The sequence below is a fragment of the Bombina bombina genome, unplaced genomic scaffold, assembly GCF_027579735.1.
Source record: "Bombina bombina isolate aBomBom1 unplaced genomic scaffold, aBomBom1.pri scaffold_485, whole genome shotgun sequence".
NCBI lineage: Eukaryota > Metazoa > Chordata > Amphibia > Anura > Bombinatoridae > Bombina > Bombina bombina.
This window is the reverse complement of record NW_026512546.1, coordinates 108,296-132,616: the sequence shown is the minus strand read 5'-3', so window position 1 is coordinate 132,616 and position 24,321 is coordinate 108,296. Positions and strand designations below refer to the sequence as shown.

The 24,321-nt window shown below is 43.5% G+C and overlaps 1 protein-coding gene across 3 annotated transcripts in view; it reads right to left on the bottom strand.

Annotated features, from left to right (window-relative positions):
* Positions 1–484: 484 nt before the first annotated feature.
* LOC128644384 (zinc finger protein 84) overlaps positions 485–24,321 on the bottom strand; it is a 70,836-nt gene continuing 46,999 nt past the window's right edge. For all 3 annotated transcript variants that reach the window (XM_053697012.1, XM_053697010.1, XM_053697011.1), the window contains exon 4: positions 485–2,560. In XM_053697012.1, the coding sequence (XP_053552987.1) occupies positions 1,104–2,560 (1,457 nt within the window). In that variant the 3' untranslated portion in view covers positions 485–1,103. The remainder of the gene's footprint in view (positions 2,561–24,321) is intronic.

Below are 24,321 nucleotides of genomic sequence, written 5' to 3'. Positions count from 1 at the left end.
AATTTACTTTTATCATCAAACTCACTTTATCTTCTTTGTTAAAAGCTCATAAACTGATTTCTAAGCCCCTGCAGACCGCCTGTTATCTCAGAGCATTTATTAGCTTTTCAAATCTAAACAGCGCTGTGTGCCATATAGATTAGTGTTCTCACTCCAGTGGAGTTATTTATGAGTCAGCACTTATTGTCTGAAACGCAAGTTTGTAAATAGCACTGAAATACAGAGGTAAAAAGTATATTAATATAACTGTTGGTTATGCAAAACTGGGGAATGGGTAATAAAAGGGGGATGATCTATCTTTTTAAACAATAACATTATTGGCGTTTACTTTCCCTTTAAGGTTAAATACTTAAATCATCATCATCATCTCATACTGGACTTGTTCTCAATTTCCTATTCTTCCAATTAAACTTGATTGAGGTTCATTACATCCTAAACTGAGCGCACTGAGTGTGATGTAACAATTAGGGGTCTATAAACTGGGTGAAATTTATATATGTTTTATATTACTGGTATTATATTCACCTCATATAGGGCAACATTGGAATCTAGTGTGATTTTTTTTTTTAACATTGTTCCAAACTCTCATAGTGAACATGATTAAAAGAATGTTTAGCTTGGAAACTAAAATGGCTGGTTGTTAATAGCTATTGCACTTTATATTGTGTAACATGCTGCTTAATAAGTGTTTGGTATATCTGCTCCAAAAAGTCATCATGCTGAATTACAATTCAAGGAAAAACACCTAAAACAAAATCCCTACCAAATGCTGACAGCAACGTAATTCACTCCATAACACGAGAGCCTATAAACAGGATGGTCACTAAGTGGTCACCACAGCCACACTCTTTATGGACCCAGGTGAATAACTGCTGACTTCAGAGTGTACAGAGCTGTTTGTACAATACATGTTACAGTAAAGTTAGAAACAAGTTCATTAGGATGGGATTGCTGACATAAAAATAAGGATTATTAACCCTAAATGAGAAAGGAACCATCTCTTCCACGTCTGGGGCTCTTTAGAGATGGCAGATATACATCACAACCAATATCAGAGATGATCATATGCTGAGCATTGTGTTACTAAGTATTTTATAAAATCATCACTCGCATAACTTCTCCTTTGTGTGAGTTCTTTGGTGTTTAACTAAGTGTGACCTCTGTGAGAAGGATTTTCCACATTCTTGGCAAACATGTGGCTTTTCTCCTGTGTGAATTCGTTGATGTCTGACTAAATGTGACTTTTCAGAAAAGGCTTTTCCACACTCCTGGCAAACATGTCGCCTCTCCAGATTATGCGCACTTTGGTGTCTAATTAAACTCTGAAGTTTAGCAAAGGCTTTACCACACTCGGGGCAAATATGTGGCTTCTCTTCTACATGAGTTTTAGAGTGCTTAATCTGATAGGACTTGTCAGAGAAACCTTTCCCACATATAGGGCAAACAAATGGCTTCTCACCTGTATGAATTCTATTGTGCTTAACTAAATGAGACTTCTTTGTGAAACCTTTCCCACATTCCTGGCAAAGATAAGGTTTCTCGCCTTTGTGAGCATTTTCATGTCTAACTAAAGAGGCCTTTTCTGAGAAGCCTTTTCCACATTCTTGACAAACAAAGGGCTTTTGTGCTTTATGAGTACTTTGATGTCTAACAAAAGTGGTTTTGTCAGGGAATGTTTTCCCACACTGAGGACAAATACAAGGCTGATCTTCTGCATGAGCTCTAGAATGTTTAAACAGATATGATTTGTTTGTAAAGCCTTTGCCACAAACAGAGCAAGCATATGGCTTCTCACCTGTATGGATTATTTGGTGTTTAACCAAACGAGACCTTTTAGTAAAACCTTTCCCACATTTCGAACAAACATATGGCTTTTCTCCAGTATGAGTCCTCTCATGTACAACTAAACTTGATTTGTTGAAGTAGCTCTTTCCACACTTTGAGCACACATGTGGCTTCTCCTTTGTATGAGTTATATTGTGTATCTTCAGACATGACTTATAAGAGAAGCCTTTGCCGCATTTCTGGCAAACATATGGTTTATCTTCTGTATGTATTTTGTGATGAGTAATAAGCTGTGACCCTGTACGGAAGTCTTTCCCACATATCTGACAAACATATGGCTTGTCTCCCGTATGGATTCTGTGGTGTTTAATCAGATTGGATCGTTGAGAAAAACCTCTCCCGCACTCAGGGCAAACATACGGCTTCTCTCCAGTGTGAGTTCTGCGGTGCACATCTAGCAACGATTTCAGACGAAAGCAATTGCCACATTCGATACAAATATAGGGTTTTTCTCCGGTATGACGTCTCTGGTGTTCAACAAGTTTTGACCGTTTAGGGAAACTCATATCACAATCAAGGCAAACATATGGTTTTTCTTTTGTTAAAGTAAAGGTGTTTTGTCCTTCCTCCAATATAACAAATGCATGATTTGGGCTTTTTTCTAAATCTCCTCCTTGACCCATTGGGGACAGATCTATACCATCTCGTGTCATACTTTGAGAAGAACACATTGCTGTGAAGTTTTCTTCAAACATCTCACTCTTGGAAGATTCATCTGTCGGAAAATTTAACAAAGTGAGATGAGGTACACTATAAAAACAGAAAACATATAGCATTGAAAGCACCCAGACCATTCAAGTGGTTTAGACCATAACTATGGATCTCGGGAAATACAGAAGACTAGAACAAATACACAGTTAATAGGAGAAAGACTATTCAATTAGTGTTTTTGCTTACACATAACAGAATTCTATTCTTATAGTTACATTGTGACCACTATTCATGATGTATAGGTGATGGCAAAGATTTAATATGAATTAATAGCTAAAAAAGAGAACAGCTGCATTAGCAAATAAAAATTGATGGTCTCACCTCCTACTCTTCGTACAATACCTGAGCTATAAAATCTCTGTACTAGGGTTGTGGACATCACATCTCAAAAGGCACTCATGCTTTATTGCAAACTGCTTGTAAGAAGCATCGTCCAGTGCAACTTACATAACCCCGTGCACACCCTAGGGCCTCAAGTAACGTACATAACCCTGTGCACACCCTAGGGCCTGAAGTAACGTACATAACCCCGTGCACACCATAGGGCCTCATGTAAAACGTACATAACCCTGTGCACACCATAGGGCCTCATGTAACATACATATCCCCGTGCACACCATAGGGCCTCATGTAACATACATAACCACGTGCACACCATAGGGCCTCATGTAACATACATAACCATGTGCACACCATAGGGCCTCATGTAACATACATAACCACGTGCACACCATAGGGCCTCATGTAACATACATAACCCTGTGCACACCATAGGGCCTCATGTAACATACATAACCACGTGCACACCATAGGGCCTCATGTAACATACATAACCCTGTGCACACCATAGGGCCTCATGTAACATACATAACCACGTGCACACCATAGGGCCTCATGTAACATACATAACCACGTGCACACCATAGGGCCTCATGTAACATACTTATGTATTATACTTATTGTTATCCACGTGCACACCATAGGGCCTCATGTAACATACATAACCACGTGCACACCATAGGGCCTCATGTAACATACATAACCACGTGCACACCATAGGGCATCATGTAACATACATAACCACGTGCACACCACTATAACATATTGTTACCTGGAGATGACACGTGATAGCTTGTGCTTGAAGTATCATGCACTCTCATCACGTAGGGTTTACTCTCTATTGGAGTATCATGCACTCTCATCACGTAGGCTTTACTCTCTATTGGAGTATCATGTAGTCTCATCACGTAGGGGTTACTCTCTATTGGAGTATTATGCACTCTCATCACATATGGTTTACTCTCTATTGGAATATCATGCACTAATCACGTATGGTTTACTCTCTATCGGAGTATCATGCACTCTCATCATGTATGGTTTACTCTCTATTGGAGTATCATGCACTAATCACGTATGGTTTACTCTCTATTGGAGTATCATGCACTCTCATCACGTAGGGTTTACTCTCTATTGGAGTATCATGTAGTCTCATCACATAGGGGTTACTCTCTATTGGAGTATCATGCACTCTCATCACGTATGGTTTACTCTCTATTGGAATATCATGCACTAATCATGGTTTACTCTCTATTGGAGTATCATGCACTCTCATCACGTAGGGTTTACTCTCTATTGGAGTATCATGCACTAATCACGTAAGGTTTACTCTCTATCGGAGTATCATGCACTCTCATCATGTATGGTTTACTCTCTATTGGAGTATCATGCACTAATCACGTATGGTTTACTCTCTATTGGAGTATCATGCACTCTCATCACGTAGGGTTTACTCTCTATTGGAGTATCATGTAGTCTCATCACATAGGGGTTACTCTCTATTGGAGTATCATGCACTCTCATCACGTATGGTTTACTCTCTATTGGAATATCATGCACTAATCATGGTTTACTCTCTATTGGAGTATCATGTAGTCTCATCACGTATGGTTTACTCTCTATTGGAGTATCATGTAGTCTCATCACATAGGGGTTACTCTCTATTGGATTATCATGTAGTCTCATCACATAGGGGTTACTCTCTATTGGAGTATCATGTAGTCTCATCACATAGGGGTTACTCTCTATTGGAGTATCATGTAGTCTCATCACATATGGTTTACTCTCTATTGGAATATCATGCACTAATCATGTATGGTTTACTCTCTATTGGAGTATCATGCACTCTCATCACGTATGGTTTACTCTTTATTGGAATATCATTCACTAATCACGTACGGTTTACGCTCTATTGGAGTATCATGCACTCTCATCATGTATGGTTTACTCTCTATTGGAGTATCATGCACTCTCATCACATATGGTTTACTCTTTATTGGAATATCATGCACTAATCACGTATGGTTTACGCTCTATTGGAGTATCATGCACTCTCATCATGTATGGTTTACTCTCTATTGGAGTATCATGCACTCTCATCACTTATGGTTTACTCTTTATTGGAATATCATGCACTAATCACGTATGGTTTACGCTCTATTGGAGTATCATGCACTCTCATCATGTATGGTTTACTCTCTATTGGAGTATCATGCACTCTCATCATGTATGGTTTACTCTCTATTGGAGTATCATGCACTCTCATCATGTATGGTTTACTCTCTATTGGAGTATCATGCACTCTCATCACGTATGGTTTACTCTTTATTGGAATATCATGCACTAATCACGTATGGTTTACGCTCTATTGGAGTATCATGCACTCTCATAACGTAGGGTTTACTCTCACGTTGAGCTTAGTACTTTTTACCTCCATTAATAAAAACATAATCTGGGGAGCAATTACATATGCAGCGTCGCCCGCAAAAGTCGTCAACCCCGGTTTTTAGTCAGATATTGCTATCACATATACAGCGGCGCATATAAATGCCGTGCGTATATTTCACCTGCCGGCCGCCAATTTTACTCCCATAAAAATAGAACTGTGTCGCAAGTCGGTATCACATATTCAGAAAATAATAAACCAAATTATCAAAAATAAAAAAATTAAACCGAATCCCTATGAAAATAAAAAAAAAACTAAAATAAAAACACCCCCTAATCTAAACCAAACTACCAATAGCCCTTAAAGTGAAGGTCAATTTTGATGAATTAGTGCCCGGTTTTTAATAATCCTATTAAAAACAGAATTTATGTTTACCTGATAAATTACTTTCTCCAACGGTGTGTCCGGTCCACGGCGTCATCCTTACTTGTGGGATATTCTCCTCCCCAACAGGAAATGGCAAAGAGCCCAGCAAAGCTGGTCACATGATCCCTCCTAGGCTCCGCCTACCCCAGTCATTCGACCGACGTTAAGGAGGAATATTTGCATAGGAGAAACCATATGATACCGTGGTGACTGTAGTTAAAGAAAATAAATTATCAGACCTGATTAAAAAACCAGGGCGGGCCGTGGACCGGACACACCGTTGGAGAAAGTAATTTATCAGGTAAACATAAATTCTGTTTTCTCCAACATAGGTGTGTCCGGTCCACGGCGTCATCCTTACTTGTGGGAACCAATACCAAAGCTTTAGGACACGGATGATGGGAGGGAGCAAATCAGGTCACCTAGATGGAAGGCACCACGGCTTGCAAAACCTTTCTCCCAAAAATAGCCTCAGAAGAAGCAAAAGTATCAAACTTGTAAAATTTGGTAAAAGTGTGCAGTGAAGACCAAGTCGCTGCCCTACATATCTGATCAACAGAAGCCTCGTTCTTGAAGGCCCATGTGGAAGCCACAGCCCTAGTGGAATGAGCTGTGATTCTTTCGGGAGGCTGCCGTCCGGCAGTCTCGTAAGCCAATCTGATGATGCTTTTAATCCAAAAAGAGAGAGAGGTAGAAGTTGCTTTTTGACCTCTCCTTTTACCGGAATAAACAACAAACAAGGAAGATGTTTGTCTAAAATCCTTTGTAGCGTCTAAATAGAATTTTAGAGCGCGAACAACATCCAAATTGTGCAACAAACGTTCCTTCTTTGAAACTGGTTTCGGGCACAGAGAAGGTACGATAATCTCCTGGTTAATGTTTTTGTTAGAAACAACTTTTGGAAGAAAACCAGGTTTAGTACGTAAAACCACCTTATCTGCATGGAACACCAGATAAGGAGGAGAACACTGCAGAGCAGATAATTCTGAAACTCTTCTAGCAGAAGAAATTGCAACCAAAAACAAAACTTTCCAAGATAATAACTTAATATCAACGGAATGTAAGGGTTCAAACGGAACCCCCTGAAGAACTGAAAGAACTAAGTTGAGACTCCAAGGAGGAGTCAAAGGTTTGTAAACAGGCTTGATTCTAACCAGAGCCTGAACAAAGGCTTGAACATCTGGCACAGCTGCCAGCTTTTTGTGAAGTAACACAGACAAGGCAGAAATCTGTCCCTTCAGGGAACTTGCAGATAATCCTTTTTCCAATCCTTCTTGAAGGAAGGATAGAATCTTAGGAATCTTAACCTTGTCCCAAGGGAATCCTTTAGATTCACACCAACAGATATATTTTTTCCAAATTTTGTGGTAAATCTTTCTAGTTACAGGCTTTCTGGCCTGAACAAGAGTATCGATAACAGAATCTGAGAACCCTCGCTTCGATAAGATCAAGCGTTCAATCTCCAAGCAGTCAGCTGGAGTGAGACCAGATTCGGATGTTCGAACGGACCTTGAACAAGAAGGTCTCGTCTCAAAGGTAGCTTCCATGGTGGAGCCGATGACATATTCACCAGATCTGCATACCAAGTCCTGCGTGGCCACGCAGGAGCTATCAAGATCACCGACGCCCTCTCCTGATTGATCCTGGCTACCAGCCTGGGGATGAGAGGAAACGGCGGGAATACATAAGCTAGTTTGAAGGTCCAAGGTGCTACTAGTGCATCCACTAGAGCCGCCTTGGGATCCCTGGATCTGGACCCGTAGCAAGGAACTTTGCAGTTCTGACGAGAGGCCATCAGATCCATGTCTGGAATGCCCCACAGTTGAGTGATTTGGACAAAGATTTCCGGATGGAGTTCCCACTCCCCCGGATGCAATGTCTGACGACTCAGAAAATCCGCTTCCCAATTTTCCACTCCTGGGATGTGGATTGCAGACAGGTGGCAGGAGTGAGACTCCGCCCATTGAATGATTTTGGTTACTTCTTCCATCGCCAGGGAACTCCTTGTTCCCCCCTGATGGTTGATGTACGCAACAGTTGTCATGTTGTCTGATTGAAACCGTATGAACTTGGCCCTCGCTAGCTGAGGCCAAGCCTTGAGAGCATTGAATATCGCTCTCAGTTCCAGAATATTTATCGGTAGAAAAGATTCTTCCCGAGACCAAAGACCCTGAGCTTTCAGGGATCCCCAGACCGCGCCCCAGCCCATCAGACTGGCGTCGGTCGTGACAATGACCCACTCTGGTCTGCGGAAGGTCATCCCTAGTGACAGGTTGTCCAGGGACAGCCACCAACGGAGTGAGTCTCTGGTCCTCTGATTTACTTGTATCCTCGGAGACAAGTCTGTATAGTCCCCATTCCACTGACTGAGCATGCACAGTTGTAATGGTCTTAGATGAATGCGCGCAAAAGGAACTATGTCCATTGCCGCTACCATCAAACCTATCACTTCCATGCACTGCGCTATGGAAGGAAGAGGAACGGAATGAAGTATCCGACAAGAGTCTAGAAGTCTTGTTTTTCTGGCCTCTGTCAGAAAAATCCTCATTTCTAAGGAGTCTATTATTGTTCCCAAGAAGGGAACCCTTGTCGACGGAGATAGAGAACTCTTTTCCACGTTCACTTTCCATCCGTGAGATCTGAGAAAGGCCAGGACGATGTCCGTGTGAGCCTTTGCTTGAGGAAGGGACGACGCTTGAATCAGAATGTCGTCCAAGTAAGGTACTACAGCAATGCCCCTTGGTCTTAGCACAGCTAGAAGGGACCCTAGTACCTTTGTGAAAATCCTTGGAGCAGTGGCTAACCCGAAAGGAAGCGCCACGAACTGGTAATGCTTGTCCAGGAATGCGAACCTTAGGAACCGATGATGTTCCTTGTGGATAGGAATATGTAGATACGCATCCTTTAAATCCACCGTGGTCATGAATTGACCTTCCTGGATGGAAGGAAGAATTGTTCGAATGGTTTCCATCTTGAACGATGGAACCTTGAGAAACTTGTTTAAGATCTTGAGATCTAAGATTGGTCTGAACGTTCCCTCTTTTTTGGGAACTATGAACAGATTGGAGTAGAACCCCATCCCTTGTTCTCCTAATGGAACAGGATGAATCACTCCCATTGTTAACAGGTCTTCTACACAATGTAAGAATGCCTGTCTTTTTATGTGGTCTGAAGACAACTGAGACCTGTGGAACCTCCCCCTTGGGGGAAGCCCCTTGAATTCCAGAAGATAACCTTGGGAGACAATTTCTAGTGTCCAAGGATCCAGAACATCTCTTGCCCAAGCCTGAGCGAAGAGAGAGAGTCTGCCCCCCACCAGATCCGGTCCCGGATCGGGGGCCAACATTTCATGCTGTCTTGGTAGCAGTGGCAGGTTTCTTGGCCTGCTTTCCCTTGTTCCAGCCTTGCATTGGTCTCCAAGCTTGCTTGGCTTGAGAAGTATTACCCTCTTGCTTAGAGGACGTAGCACTTTGGGCTGGTCCGTTTCTACGAAAGGGACGAAAATTAGGTTTATTTTTGGCCTTGAAAGGCCGATCCTGAGGAAGGGCATGGCCCTTACCCCCAGTGATATCAGAGATAATCTCTTTCAAGTCAGGGCCAAACAGCGTTTTCCCCTTGAAAGGAATGTTAAGTAGCTTGTTCTTGGAAGACGCATCAGCTGACCAAGATTTCAACCAAAGCGCTCTGCGCGCCACAATAGCAAACCCAGAATTCTTAGCCGCTAACCTAGCCAATTGCAAAGTGGCGTCTAGGGTGAAAGAATTAGCCAATTTGAGAGCATTGATTCTGTCCATAATCTCCTCATAAGGAGGAGAATCACTATCGACCGCCTTTACCAGCTCATCGAACCAGAAACATGCGGCTGTAGCGACAGGGACAATGCATGAAATTGGTTGTAGAAGGTAACCCTGCTGAACAAACATCTTTTTAAGTAAACCTTCTAATTTTTTTATCCATAGGATCTTTGAAAGCACAACTATCTTCTATGGGTATAGTGGTGCGTTTGTTTAAAGTGGAAACCGCTCCCTCGACCTTGGGGACTGTCTGCCATAAGTCCTTTCTGGGGTCGACCATAGGAAACAATTTTTTAAATATGGGGGGAGGGACGAAAGGAATACCGGGCCTTTCCCATTCTTTATTTACAATGTCCGCCACCCGCTTGGGTATAGGAAAAGCTTCTGGGAGCCCCGGGACCTCTAGGAACTTGTCCATTTTACATAGCTTCTCTGGGATGACCAAATTGTCACAGTCATCCAGAGTGGATAATACCTCCTTAAGCAGAGCGCGGAGATGTTCCAACTTAAATTTAAACGTAATCACATCAGGTTCAGCTTGTTGAGAAATGTTCCCTGAATCAGTAATTTCTCCCTCAGACAAAACCTCCCTGGCCCCATCAGACTGGTTTAGGGGCCCTTCAGAACCATTATTATCAGCGTCGTCATGCTCTTCAGTATCTAAAACAGAGCAGTCGCGCTTACGCTGATAAGAGTGCATTTTGGCTAAAATGTTTTTGACAGAATTATCCATTACAGCCGTTAATTGTTGCATAGTAAGGAGTATTGGCGCGCTAGATGTACTAGGGGCCTCCTGAGTGGGCAAGACTCGTGTAGACGAAGGAGGGAATGATGCAGTACCATGCTTACTCCCCTCACTTGAGGAATCATCTTGGGCATCATTGTCATTGTCACATAAATCACATTTATTTAAATGAGAAGGAACTCTGGCTTCCCCACATTCAGAACACAGTGTATCTGGTAGTTCAGACATGTTAAACAGGCATAAACTTGATAACAAAGTACAAAAAACGTTTTAAAATAAAACCGTTACTGTCACTTTAAATTTTAAACTGAACACACTTTATTACTGCAATTGCGAAAAAATATGAAGGAATTGTTCAAAATTCACCAAAATTTCACCACAGTGTCTTAAAGCCTTAAAAGTATTGCACACCAAATTTGGAAGCTTTAACCCTTAAAATAACGGAACCGGAGCCGTTTTTAACTTTAACCCCTTTACAGTCCCTGGTATCTGCTTTGCTGAGACCCAACCAAGCCCAAAGGGGAATACGATACCAAATGACGCCTTCAGAAAGTCTTTTCTATGTATCAGAGCTCCTCACACATGCGACTGCATGTCATGCCTCTCAAAAACAAGTGCGCAACACCGGCGCGAAAATGAGGCTCTGCCTATGATTTGGGAAAGCCCCTAAAGAATAAGGTGTCTAAAAAAGTGCCTGCCGATATAATCTTATCAAAATACCCAGATTAAATGATTCCTCAAGGCTAAATATGTGTTAATAATGAATCGATTTAGCCCAGAAAAAGTCTACAGTCTTAATAAGCCCTTGTGAAGCCCTTATTTACTATCTTAATAAACATGGCTTACCGGATCCCATAGGGAAAATGACAGCTTCCAGCATTACATCGTCTTGTTAGAATGTGTCATACCTCAAGCAGCAAGAGACTGCTCACTGTTCCCCCAACTGAAGTTAATTCCTCTCAACAGTCCTGTGTGGAACAGCCATGGATTTTAGTAACGGTTGCTAAAATCATTTTCCTCATACAAACAGAAATCTTCTTCTCTTTTCTGTTTCTGAGTAAATAGTACATACCAGTACTATTTTAAAATAACAAACTCTTGATTGAATAATAAAAACTACAGTTAAACACTAAAAAACTCTAAGCCATCTCCGTGGAGATGTTGCCTGTACAACGGCAAAGAGAATGACTGGGGTAGGCGGAGCCTAGGAGGGATCATGTGACCAGCTTTGCTGGGCTCTTTGCCATTTCCTGTTGGGGAGGAGAATATCCCACAAGTAAGGATGACGCCGTGGACCGGACACACCTATGTTGGAGAAAACAAGGGCACTTTAATTCATCAAAATTGACATTTCACACGTTTTCTTAAAAAATTTACCTTTTAATCCAGGCAGCCGCTCCAGTACTTCCTCCGCCCGTCGCAAGCCGTCTTCGTAGGTCCAAAATGACGAATCAGGCTTCCTCCAATCATGGCGTTGCATCAGGCCAAGGGGGGGGAAACCGTGATTGGAGGAAGCAGGGTTCATCATTTCTGACGTCTGCAGAGGCTTCCGATGGCCGGGGGAATCGCTGGAGCGGCTGCCAGGATTAAAAGGTAAGTTATTGAAGAAAAGAAGTGAAATGTCAATTTTGATGTATTAAAAAACGGGCACTAATTGATCAAAATTGACCTTCACTTTAAAAGGGCCTTTTGTAGGGCACTGCCCTAAGTTAAACAGCTCTTTTACGTTTAAAAAAATACTAAGTTCCCCCCTAACAGTAAAACCCCCCACCCACCAAACTCCCCAAAATAAAAAAACAACACTAAAAAAACCTAAAGCTACCCATTGCCCCTAAAGGGGCATTTGTATGGGCATTGCCCTTAAAATGGCATTAAGCTCTTTTACAAGCCCATTAAAACTCTAATCTTAAAAAAAAAATCATAAATCTAACCCCCAAATAGGTACTCACCATTCCTGAAGTCCGGCGGAGGTGGTCTTCCAGGTGGTGAAGTCTTCTTGGAGGCGGCAATATCATCTTCCAGCACGGTAACCTCTTCTATCTTCATCCAGGCCCAAGCCGATGCGGAGCAGAGGTGACCGTGGAATTATTAATGATTTGAATTAGCCAATAGGATTTGAGCTACTGAAATCCTATTGGCTAATTCAAATCAGCCGATAGGATTTCCGTAGCTCTAATCCTATTGGCTGATTTCAATTTTTCAGCCAATAGGAATGCAAGGTACCCCATATTTAAAAGGGTACCTTGCATTCCATCTTCAGTGTGCGGCGACGATCGTACGAAGAGGATCTCCACGCTCGATGGCTCTGCGGTCGCCGGTCTTCTGTTCCACGGTCACCTCCGCTCCGCGCCGGCTTGGTCCTGGATGAATATAGAAGAGATTGCCCCACTGGAAGAAGATATCGCCGCCTCCAAGAAGACCTTCTCCGCCGGACTTCAGGAATGGTGAGTACCTATTTAGGGGTTAGAGTTAGGTTGTTTTTTTGGGGGGGTTTTTAGATTAGGGTTTTAATGGGCTTGTAAAAGAGCTCAATGCCCTTTTAAGGACAATGCCCATAACAAATGCCCCTTTAGGTGCAATGGGTAGCTAAGGTTTTTTTTATTTTGGGGGTTTGGTGGGTGGGGGATTTTTACTGTTAGGAGGGACTTAGTATTTATTTAATGTAAAAGAGCTATTTAACTTAGGGTAATGCCCTACAAAATGTGGGTGAATGGCGGGTTAGGGGTTAATACATATATTAGGTAGATCGCAATGTGGGTGAATGGCGGGTTAGGGGTTAATACATATATTAGGTAGATCGCAATGTGGGTGAATGGCGGGTTAGGGGTTAATACATATATTAGGTAGATTGCGATGTGGGTGAATGGCGGGTTAGGGGTTAATACATATATTAGGTAGATAGCGATGTGGGTGAATGGCGGGTTAGGGGTTAATACATATATTAGGTAGATCGCGATGTGGGTGAATGGCGGGTTAGGGGTTAATACAGATATTAGGTAGATCGCAATGTGGGTGAATGGCGGGTTAGGGGTTAATACATATATTAGGTAGATCGCGATGTGGGTGAATGGCGGGTTAGGGGTTAATACATATATTAGGTTGCGATGTGGGTGAATGGCGGGTTAAGGGTTAATACAGATATTAGGTAGATCGCAATGTGGGTGAATGGCGGGTTAGGGGTTAATACATATATTAGGTAGATCGCGATGTGGGTGAATGGCGGGTTAGGGGTTAATACATATATTAGGTTGCGATGTGGGTGAATGGCGGGTTAAGGGTTAATACAGATATTAGGTAGATCGCAATGTGGGTGAATGGCGGGTTAGGGGTTAATACATATATTAGGTAGATCGCAATGTGGGTGAATGGCAGATTAAGGGTTAATATATATAACAAATTATGCTTACCTGATCATTTCCTTTTCTTCTGATGGAAAGAGTCCACAGCTGCATTAATTACTTTTGGGAAATTAAAACCTAGCCACCAGGAGGAGGCAAATGCACCCCAGCCAAAGGCTTAAATACTCCTCCCATTCCCTCATCCCCAGTCATTCTAAAGAGGAACAAGGAACAGTAGAAGAAATATCAGGGTGAAAAGCTGCCAGAAGAATATAAGGACGCCCCACATAAAATTACGGGTGGGGAGCTGTGGACTCTTTCCATCAGAAGAAAATAAAAATTTTCAGGTAAGCATAATTTATGTTTTTCTTCCTAAATGGAAAGAGTCCACAGCTGCATTCATTACTTTTGGAAAAAACAACACCCAAGCTAAGCTATAGAGGACACTGAATGCCAAGATGGGAGGGTACAATAGGGTGCCCATACTGAGAGCACCAGGACTGAACGTCTACCCAATAAAAAAACCTGCTTCGTCTGAAGCTGAGAATATTTTAAGAGGAAAAGCACCAGTGACACTGACTCGCAGTTAGTCCAGAAGCCAAACTAGAGACTGCAAACGAACTCGACTGAGCCAACAGTCCTCCAGGAAACACCGTCACCCAACAAACAGTCCCCCACCGCTCATCTCCACAAATGAAGGAGACACCAGTCGAAACCCCCAAGGGAACAAGGCAAAGGAGAACCAAGGAAACCGAAAGGTCCCCTAATACAAAAAGGAACACCTCCACTAGTGAGCCCAGGTCACAGAGACCCAAAGAGGCCCAAACAGGGAAAGGAGGCCACACCTATACCAAGCGAAACCCAGGATAAGACCGGGCATAGAGACAGAACAGACGCCTCCCCAATATCCTGCAAGCATGGAATGCAACGGAAGAGGCAAAGTCCTCCCAGTGTCTGGCCATAAAATACCAAGGTATTCGACACTGAAAAAGTGTGAAAAACCCCAAGTTTGAGAACACAAGAGTCCACAACAGGACGACACAGAGGGTACTTGAAAGGAAGAAGAAGCAGTCAAGCAATAAACAGACCGCAAAAGCAACCCCCATACAGAGGGCACGTTCCAGGCAACCTAAGTCGCCGGACCTACACACAGGTCCCTGAAAAGGGGAACACAAAAACCTCAATCGAGGTCTCCCGAGAAGGAGAGTATACTCTCAGAACCCAAAGGAAGAGTAAACCCTCTTCTAAATCAATGGAGCAAGTTGAAAGGAAAATCTATACCCTAGCAGACTAAGCTAACAGGATAGACTCAACAAGCTCACACATCTAGAGGAGACTGCGCAAACGCAGTTCCTTAGACCGGTCGGCCATCCTGACCTGCAGACCCACACTCAGCTGGACCAACCCAGCCTCCGGGATCCAAGACAGGGAAACAAAAGAATCTTGAAACAAGTACAGGAACGAGCGTTAGGATAGCACAGCCATCCCTACAGAGCACAAGTACAACCTGACTCTGAAACAGACAACAAGGCCATAGACCTAAGGATCTATCAAAATAAAGGCCCAACAAGTCTGCTTCGAGCCAAGCAAGACCCCAGGGGGAACAAATCCCACCTTTCCGCGTCCCATCCAGTAGAAGCCCCAAGCAAAAACTCTAACCCCATAGGGAGGAGAATATCCCCTAAAGAAAAGGAATGATGTCGAAAGGGCAACAACTGTCCTCAAGACCCGAAGGCACCGGCTAATGGGAAGTGAAATTCCCAACACAGATGTCCTAGAAAGGGACCCCCCTACAAGTAGCTTGCCAAGCAGAGGCACAACCAACCCATTCGCCTGCAGAGCAGGGAATCCACTGGAACACTGGCAAGCTGACCAGGGGAATGCAACCCTAAGGCGCACAAGAAATTGGACATCCAGCGCCAGCAGCTGGGTATGAACCAACCGCGCTTGAGGCTCAAGCCACACGGCTAACCACCAGATAACATGGGTCACTCTGTGGCAAAGAGTAAAAAATACTCTGAAAACCTGGCCAACCATGACCAGGTGAGGTAGATGGAGCAAGGACATAGCCCAAGTTCCCACTACCGTGGAACACCCCGACCAGCCTTGATACCCAAGATTCCAAAAACACCCAAGACTGGGTCAGTAAAAAGGCCAAGCAAAACATCAGCAACCGGAAATCTCAGGGAGAAATCCAGGTCCGGGCACCTAATAGTTCAGGCAAACCTTACCCTAGAACTAAACACCCCAACCGGCCAAAAGGTCAGACACAAGGGTATGGATGCATATCCAGAGATACTGGATAGCTAGAAGAACTTGAAAGCTCCGACCAAAGGAAGGAACCACCCCTAGCTAAAGTCCAATGCTCCAAGAAGCAAGGATAGAGGTTGTATGAAGATACTTCTCAGAGCCTCAGGACATCCAAGGGATACCTCGAGGTCCAAAAAAATCCTACTAGCAGGACTAGTCTCCCTAACACCTCCGCACAAGCAGAGGACACAAGGATGAGAAGGCACGAAGCCTACCCAGCTCCGGAAAACCCCAAGCTAAACAAAAGTCCCCGCAGAGAACAACCATCACCCGGAAACACAGATCTCTAAAAGGAGATCCACTCACCCAGAGGCAATGGAAAAAGACCCAAAGGCCTCTTTATAACTCAGTCAAGAGTAAGAGCTGTATCTAGATATATTAGAAACAGCTATGTGTACACCTACAAGGTGTCGAGAGCTGCAACAGGTTTCAAACTGCAAACCTTCCGCATGCTAGACAGCTATCCTGTACAAGCTGTTGGATCAAGCTCAAAATGACACATCCAGAGGCCTAAACAATGAAGGCCAAACCGCTCAATAGCGTTAAGGAACATTAAGCCTTCCCACCCTCCACCACATGGTACTCTAGTTCTAGTGGAAACTCTAAGTTCTGATGAAATCAGATGTCAGAGTGACGCAGTGCAAAAATCTTCTATGACTGAAGGCTATAAGGACTGAAACAATCCTTCCCACCTCATGGACCCACAGGTCCTCTCAAATGCTTAGTTGAACATGAAAAACAATGATAACCTTAGCACTCAGCGCTTCTACCGAACCAGCCAAGCAAAACAGCGCCACGTGTTTGAACAGCTACAAAACCGAACAAACCCGACAGGACCAGCCTGTACCTAGGGTCCCAACTGGCAAGCTGCATAAATTTTCCCTCGTAGGGGAAAAAACTGAAATTCTTAACAGAGGACTAACATGTCCAACAACTTCCGAAGAAGTAATAAAGAGTATCAATACCAGAAGGAAACAAAAAAAAAATAAAAGACATCCCATCGGATATAAATAAAATATAAGGCAACCCGGAGGTTAACGCCCAAAAAGACACAGGCCTACCCGCAGGACCAGCCAAACGGAGCCCTATCACACAAAACTGGTAAAGATCTCTAACAAATGACAACCAGGAGATCACTTCATCACCACATGTCTAATGAGGTGCACCATTCAAAGTATCAGACTGAAAATCACTGTATCTGATAATGATAGGGCCATTCAATAACTGAAAAACATGTCTGAGCAACATGCGAAGTCGCACAATCCTGTAACGGAAGGCACAACACTCAGGGACAGATACCTCCGCGGGGAACTGTAGAGGCCCTCCCCAAGTCAGAAGGTCCGGGACAATAGGGCATGAGCACATTCTCAAATAAACGTCTGGACTCTGCAGACAAACAATCGCCAACATTATGTGGAAGCGAAAAGGTGCTGCAACCTCCGGGGAAACACGCCACCCCGCATGGAGGAACCATAAACTGGGTTACCCGCATGTGCAGAAGTATGATTTGGTAGGGAACTCGCCTCTTGGAGGACAGGACCCCCAGAGGCGGATGGCTCCCCAGTCCCTGGATTCCCCAAGCCCGAGGAACCAGGCGCTCTAAAATGGGATACAAAACAAAACTGGTTGACAGGCGTCAACGAGGCCACTCTGGATTCATCACCGGATACAGAATCTGAAATCAGTATCAGAATCCTCTGTAAATGAATCTGAAATTAACAGTCTCAGCATCAGAATACTCCATAGCTGGATAGAAGATATTTAAATATGGACTAAAGAAGTGAAAAAACTAAAACGGCACCTGACACCCCCAATGGCTGGTTTAATGTATTCAGATGGCAATGAAAAGCTGTGGGTTTTATTATTAAAAATAGCAAATTATTATTTTCATGCTAACCTTTAGTCTGCTTTTAAAGATACCTTTATGATAATAAACTTTTATTGAATCTTGTTTTAGATGTTATACAAAAATAGGGAAAATATTCCTTTAAACCAATGTAACTTTCCTGAATAATACCTTTATTTAAACGGGATTCCTCTTATAATTGTTTAAAAATTAAACCCCAATGGCTGGGGCACTCACCACCTCCTATGACCAGAACCCTGCGGACTAGAAAATTTCCTTTGCCATGCGGTCGGGAATGCGGAAATGGAACAACGGAACATAGCCACGCCCGAACACAAGGTGAACCGTACTGTCCAAACACAAAAAAACGCGCCCAGCCAAAAGGCTGCGTCACTTCCAAAGGCCTCAATGTTCGACCACGAGCCCAGTAAACATTGCACATAAGCAGGTTGAATCACATAACAAACATGATTATAAACCCCCCCGTTCAATAACCCCCCCAGGAGATATTAACCCTTGATTCCAAGATACTAAGAGAGACTCACTAAGACCCTTATGTTATAAGTTAGACCGGCAAGGTGGTAGCCTCTCGGGAAACATTCACATTACAGTACATCAGTACATTGTGAAGAAAGTAAAATTAAACGATCTTACCGGAATCTACGTCGTGGAACAGGAACATGGCAAGTGTGACAGATAGTAGCATCACCTCCGCCATGGACTTGAGAGAAGAAAGCAGGCAGCGAAGCGAAGTTCGACAACGCCAATTGCTTGAGGAACTGTTAATATGAGTCGGGATGGTTTCGCAGAAAAAAACTCCCTGCATCTCCGGACTCTAACTTTCATCCAAGCCCTCACTAAGAGACTGACAGGACTACTTAAAACTCCTGTCCCATGTCGAAGAGTACTACCCTCCATAAGAGACAAAACAACTTCTGACACTTCTCTGCCAACCTCCTGGGACAAAAGGCAAAGAATGACTGGGGGATGAGGGGAGTGGGAGGAGTATTTAAGCCTTTGGCTGGGGTGTCTTTGCCTCCTCCTGGTGGCCAGGTTCTTATTTCCCAAAAGTAATGAATGCAGCTGTGGACTCTTTTCATTTAAGAAGAAAATTATGTATATTGTGTAGTGGGGGGGGGGGGGGGTGGCGGTTTAGGGGTTAATACATTTATTAGGTATAATGCAATGTGGGGGGATTGCAGATTCAGGGGTTTTGACGTGTCGGGTTTATTTTTGGGAGGGAATTAAGACTTTTACGGGAAATTTACCTTTTTTTTCTTTTCTTATGCGCCTGTAGTTTATAAACTGCCGTAAATCACTGGCGACTCCAGAATTACAAAATTTATGCTTACCTGATAAATTTATTTCTCTTGTGGTGTATCCAGTCCACGGATTCATCCATTACTTGTGGGATATTCTCCTTCCCAACAGGAAGCTGCAAGAGGATCACCCACAGCAGAGCTGTCTATATAGCTCCTCCCCCAACTGCCACCTCCAGTCATTCGACCGAAGAAAAGCAAGAGAAAGGAGAAACTATAGGGTGCAGTGGTGACTGTAGTTTAAAAAATAAAAAACACCTGCCTTAAAATGACAGGGTGGGCCGTGGACTGGATACACCACAGGAGAAATAAATTTATCAGGTAAGCATAAATTTTGTTTTCTCTTGTAAGGTGTATTCAGTCCACGGATTCATCCATTACTTGTGGGATACCAATACCAAAGCTATAGGACACGGATGAAAGGAGGGACAAGGCAGGCGCTTAAATGGAAGGCACCACTGCTTGTAAGACCTTTCTCCCAAAAATAGCCTCCTAAGAAGCAAAAGTATCAAATTTGTAGAATTTAGAAAAAGTATGAAGCGAAGACCAAGTCGCCGCCTTAGAAATCTGTTCAACAGAAGCCTCATTCTTAAAAGCCCATGTGGAAGCTACCGCTCTAGTGGAATGAGCTGTAATTCTTTCAGGAGGCTGCTAGCCAGCAGTCTCATAAACTAAGCGTATTATACTTCTTAACCAAAAAGAAAGAGAAGTTGCCGAAGCCTTTTGGCCTCTCCTCTGTCCAGAGTAGACCACAAACAAAGCATATGTTTGACGAAAAACCTTCGTAGCTTGTAAATAAAAATTTTAAAACACGAACCACATCAAGATTGTGTAATAGACGTTCCTTCTTTGAAGAAGAATTAGATATCACCTTAGGAAGAAAACCAGGTTTGGTACGTAACACTACCTTATCTGCATGGAAAATGAGATAAGGGGAATCACATTGTAAAGCAGATAACTCCGAAACTCTTCGAGCCGAGGAGATAGCTACTAAAAACAGAACTTTCCAAGACAAAAGTTTAATATCTATGGAATGCAAAGGTTCAAACGGAACCCCTTGCAGAACCTTAAGAACTAAATTTAAACTCCATGGCAGAGCAACAGGTTTAAACACAGGCTTGATTCTAACTAAAGCCTGACAAAACGTCTGAACATCTGGATTAAGGTGTCAATGACCGACAGAGAAACCACGCTTTGATAAAATCAAGCGTTCAATCTCCAAGCAGTCAGGCGCAGAGAAATTAGATTTGGATGATCGAACGGACCCTGAAGTAGAAGGTCCTGCCTCAGCGGCAGAGTCCATGGTGGAAGGGATGACATGTCCACCAGATCTGCATACCAAGTCCTGCGTGGCCACGCAGGTGCTATCAAAATCACTGAAGCTCTCTCTTGCTTGATCTTGGCAATCAGACGAGGGAGCAGAGGAAACGGTGGAAACACATAAGCCAGGTTGAAGGACCAAGGCGCTGCTAGAGCATCCATCAGAGCTGCCTTGGGATCCCTGGACCTGGATCCGTAACAAGGAAGCTTGGCGTTCTGACGAGACGCCATGAGATCCAGTTCTGGTTTGCCCCAAAGTTGAATCAACTGTGCAAATACCTCCGGATGGAGTTCCCACTCCCCCGGATGAAAAGTCTGCCGACTTAAAAAATCCGCCTCCCAGTTCTCTACTCCTGGGATATGGATATCTGATAGATGGCAAGAGTGAACCTCTGCCCATAGAATTATTTTTGAAAACTCCAACATTGCTAGGGAACTCCTTGTTCCCCCTTGATGGTTGATGTAGGCTACAGTCGTGATATTGTCCGACTGAAATCTGATGAATCTGACCGCAGCAAGCTGAGGCCAAGCTTGAAGAGCATTGAATATCGCTCTTAGTTCCAGAATGTTTATCGGAAGGAGTGTCTCCTCCTGAGTCCACAAGCCCTGAGCCTTCAGGGAATTCCAGACTGCACCCCAGCCCAGAAGGCTGGCATCTGTCGTTACTATTGTCCAATCTTGCCTGCGGAAGGTCATACCCTTGGACAGATGTACCCGAGATAGCCACCAGAGAAGAGAATCCCTGGTCTCTTGATCCAGATTTAGTAGAGGGGACAAATCTGTGTAATCCCCATTCCACTGACTGAGCATGCAAAGTTGCAGCGGTCTGAGATGTAGGCGGGCAAACGGCACTATGTCCATTGCCGCTACCATTAAGCTGATTACTTCCATGCACTGAGCCACTGAAGGGTGAGAAGTAGAATAAAGAACACGGCAGGAATTTAGAAGTTTTGACAACCTGGCCTCTGTCAGGTAAATCTTCATTTCTACAGAATCTATCAGAGTTCCTAGGGAGGAAACTCTTGTGAGAGGGGATAGAGAACTCTTTTCTTCGTTCACCTTCCACCCATGAGACCTCAGGAATGCCAGAACAATGTCCGTATGGGACCTGGCGATTTGAAAATTCGACGCCTGTATCAGAATGTCGTCTAGGTAAGGGGCTACTGCTATACCCCACGGCCTTAGGACAGCTAGGAGTGACCCTAGAACTTTCGTAAAGATTCTTGGTGCCGTAGCTAACCCAAAGGGAAGAGCCACAAACTGGTAATGCCTGTCTAGGAAGGCGAACCTGAGAAACCGATGATCTCTGTGTATCGGAATGTGAAGATAAGCATCCTTTAAGTCCACGGTAGTCATATATTGACCCTCCTGGATCAAAGGTAGGATGGTTCGAATAGTCTCCATCTTGAAGGATGGGACCCTGAGAAATTTGTTTAGGATCTTGAGATCTAAGATTGGTCTGAAAGTTCCCTCTTTCTTGGGAACCACAAACAGATTTGAATAGAAGCCTTGCCCCTGTTCCTCCTTTGGAACTGGGTGGATCACTCCCATAACTAGGAGGTCTTGAACACAATGTAAGAATGCCTCTCTCTTGGTTTGCAGATAATTGTGAGATGAAATCTCCCTTTTGGGGAAGAAGCTTTGAAATCCAGAAGATATCCCTGGGACACAATTTCCAACGCCCAGGGATCCTGGATATCTCTTGCCCAAGCCTGGGCAAAGAGAGAAAGTCTGCCCCCTACTAGATCCGTTTCCGGATCGGGGGCTGATCCTTCATGCTGTTTTAGAGGCAGCAGCAGGTTTTTTGGCCTGCTTTCCTTTGTTCCAAGCCTGGTTAGGTCTCCAGACCGGCTTGGACTGGGCAAAATTTCCCTCTTGTTTTGTATCAGAGGAAGTTGAAGCTGCACCACTCTTGAAGTTTCGAAAGGAACGAAAATTAGTCTGTTTGGTCCTTAATTTGTTGGACCTATCCTGAGGAAGGGCGTGACCTTTTTTCTCCAGTAATATCAGAATTGATCTCCTTCAGTCCAGGCCCGAATACGCTCTGCCCCTTGAAGGGAATGTTGAGAAGCTTAGACTTTGAAGTAACGTCAGCTGACCAGGATTTGAGCCATAGCACCCTAAGCGCCTGAATAGCAAAACCTGAGTTTTTAGCCGTTAGCTTGGTTAAATGAACAAAGGCGTCAGAAACAAATGAATTGGCTAGCTTAAGAGCTTTAATCTTGTCAAGGATATCATCCAATGGGGTTTCTACCTGTAGAGCCTCTTCTAGAGACTCAAACCAGAAGGCCACAGCAGCAGTGACTGGGGCAATGCATGCAAGGGGCTGGAGAATAAAACCTTGTTGAATAAAATTTTTCTTAAGGTAACCCTCTAATTTTTTGTCCATTGGATCTAGAAAAGCACAACTGTCCTCGACAGGGATAGTAGTACGCTTCGCTAGGGTAGAGACTGCTCCCTCCACCTTAGGGACCGTTTGCCACAAGTCCCGTGTAGCGGCATTTATAGGAAACATCTTTTTAAAAACAGGAGGGGGAGAGAACGGTACACCTGGTCTATCCCATTCCTTAGTAATAATTTCTGAAAACCTCTTAGGGATTGGAAAAACATCAGTGTAAACAGGCACTGCATAGTATTTATCTAATTTACACAATTTCTCTGGGACTACAATGGCGTCACAGTCATCCAAAGTTGCTAAAACTTCCCTGAGCAACACGCGGAGGTGTTCAAGCTTAAATTTAAATGTAGACATATCAGAATCAGGTTGAAGTGTCTTCCCTGAATCAGAAAAATCACCCACAGATAGAAGCTCTCCTGCTTCGGCTTCTGCACATTGTGAGGGTATATCAGACATAGCTACTAAAGCGTCAGAGAGCTCTGTATTTGTTCTAGCCCCAGAGCTGTCTCGCTTTCCTTGTAACCCTGGCAGTTTGGACAATACCTCTGTAAGGGTATGATTCATAACTGCCGCCATGTCTTGTAAAGTATACGCAATGGGCGCGCTAGATGTACTTGGCGTCCCCTGAGCGGTAGTTATAGGTTCTGACACGTGGGGAGAGTTAGTCGGCATAACTTCCCTCTTGTCAATTTCCTCTTGTGATAAATCCTTTAAAGCCAGAATATGGTCTTTAAAATTTATAGTAAGATCAGTGCATTTGGTACACATTCTAAGAGGGGGTTCCACAATGGCTTCTAAACATAATGAACAAGGAGTTTCCTCTATGTCAGACATGTTTAACAGACTAGTAATGAGACCAGCAAGCTTGGAAAACACTTTAATAAATGTGAAAAAGCAGAATATAAAAAATGGTACTGTGCCTTTAAGGGAAAAAAACAAACACATAAACTGCAAAACAGTGAAAAAAAGCAGTAAACTCTACGAAATTTTTACAGTGTGTATAATAGACTAAAATAGCATTGCACCCACTTGCAAATGGATGATTAACCCCTCAGGCTCAAAAACGAAGCAGAAAAACGGTAAAACTGCCACAAGCAAACTGCCACAGCTCTACTGTGGCTCCTACCTGCCCATAAAACGACTTTTGTAGGCACAAAAACCCTTTACAGAGGTCCTATATGTCAGGGGACTCCTTCAGGGAAGCTGGATGTCTCATACTGTAAAAACTACTGCGCAATTAGAGCGCGAAAATAGGCCCCTCCCACCATGCACTCAAAGTGAAAAGGCCTTAAAAAACTACTCCTAGGAGAAATCTAATCAGCCATGTGGAAAACTAGGCCCCAAATAAAGATTTATCACCCTCAGTAAAAAACGTTTTTTATATATCATGCAAACGTTTTACATACTAAGTAATAAGAGCAAGTAACATGAATATTACCCTTTACTGCAAGCATGATCCCAGTCGTTTGTTAAATCACTGTAATCAGGCTTACCTTAAATATATCAGGCACGGTCAGCATTTTCTAGACCTTATCTCTAGAAAAAAA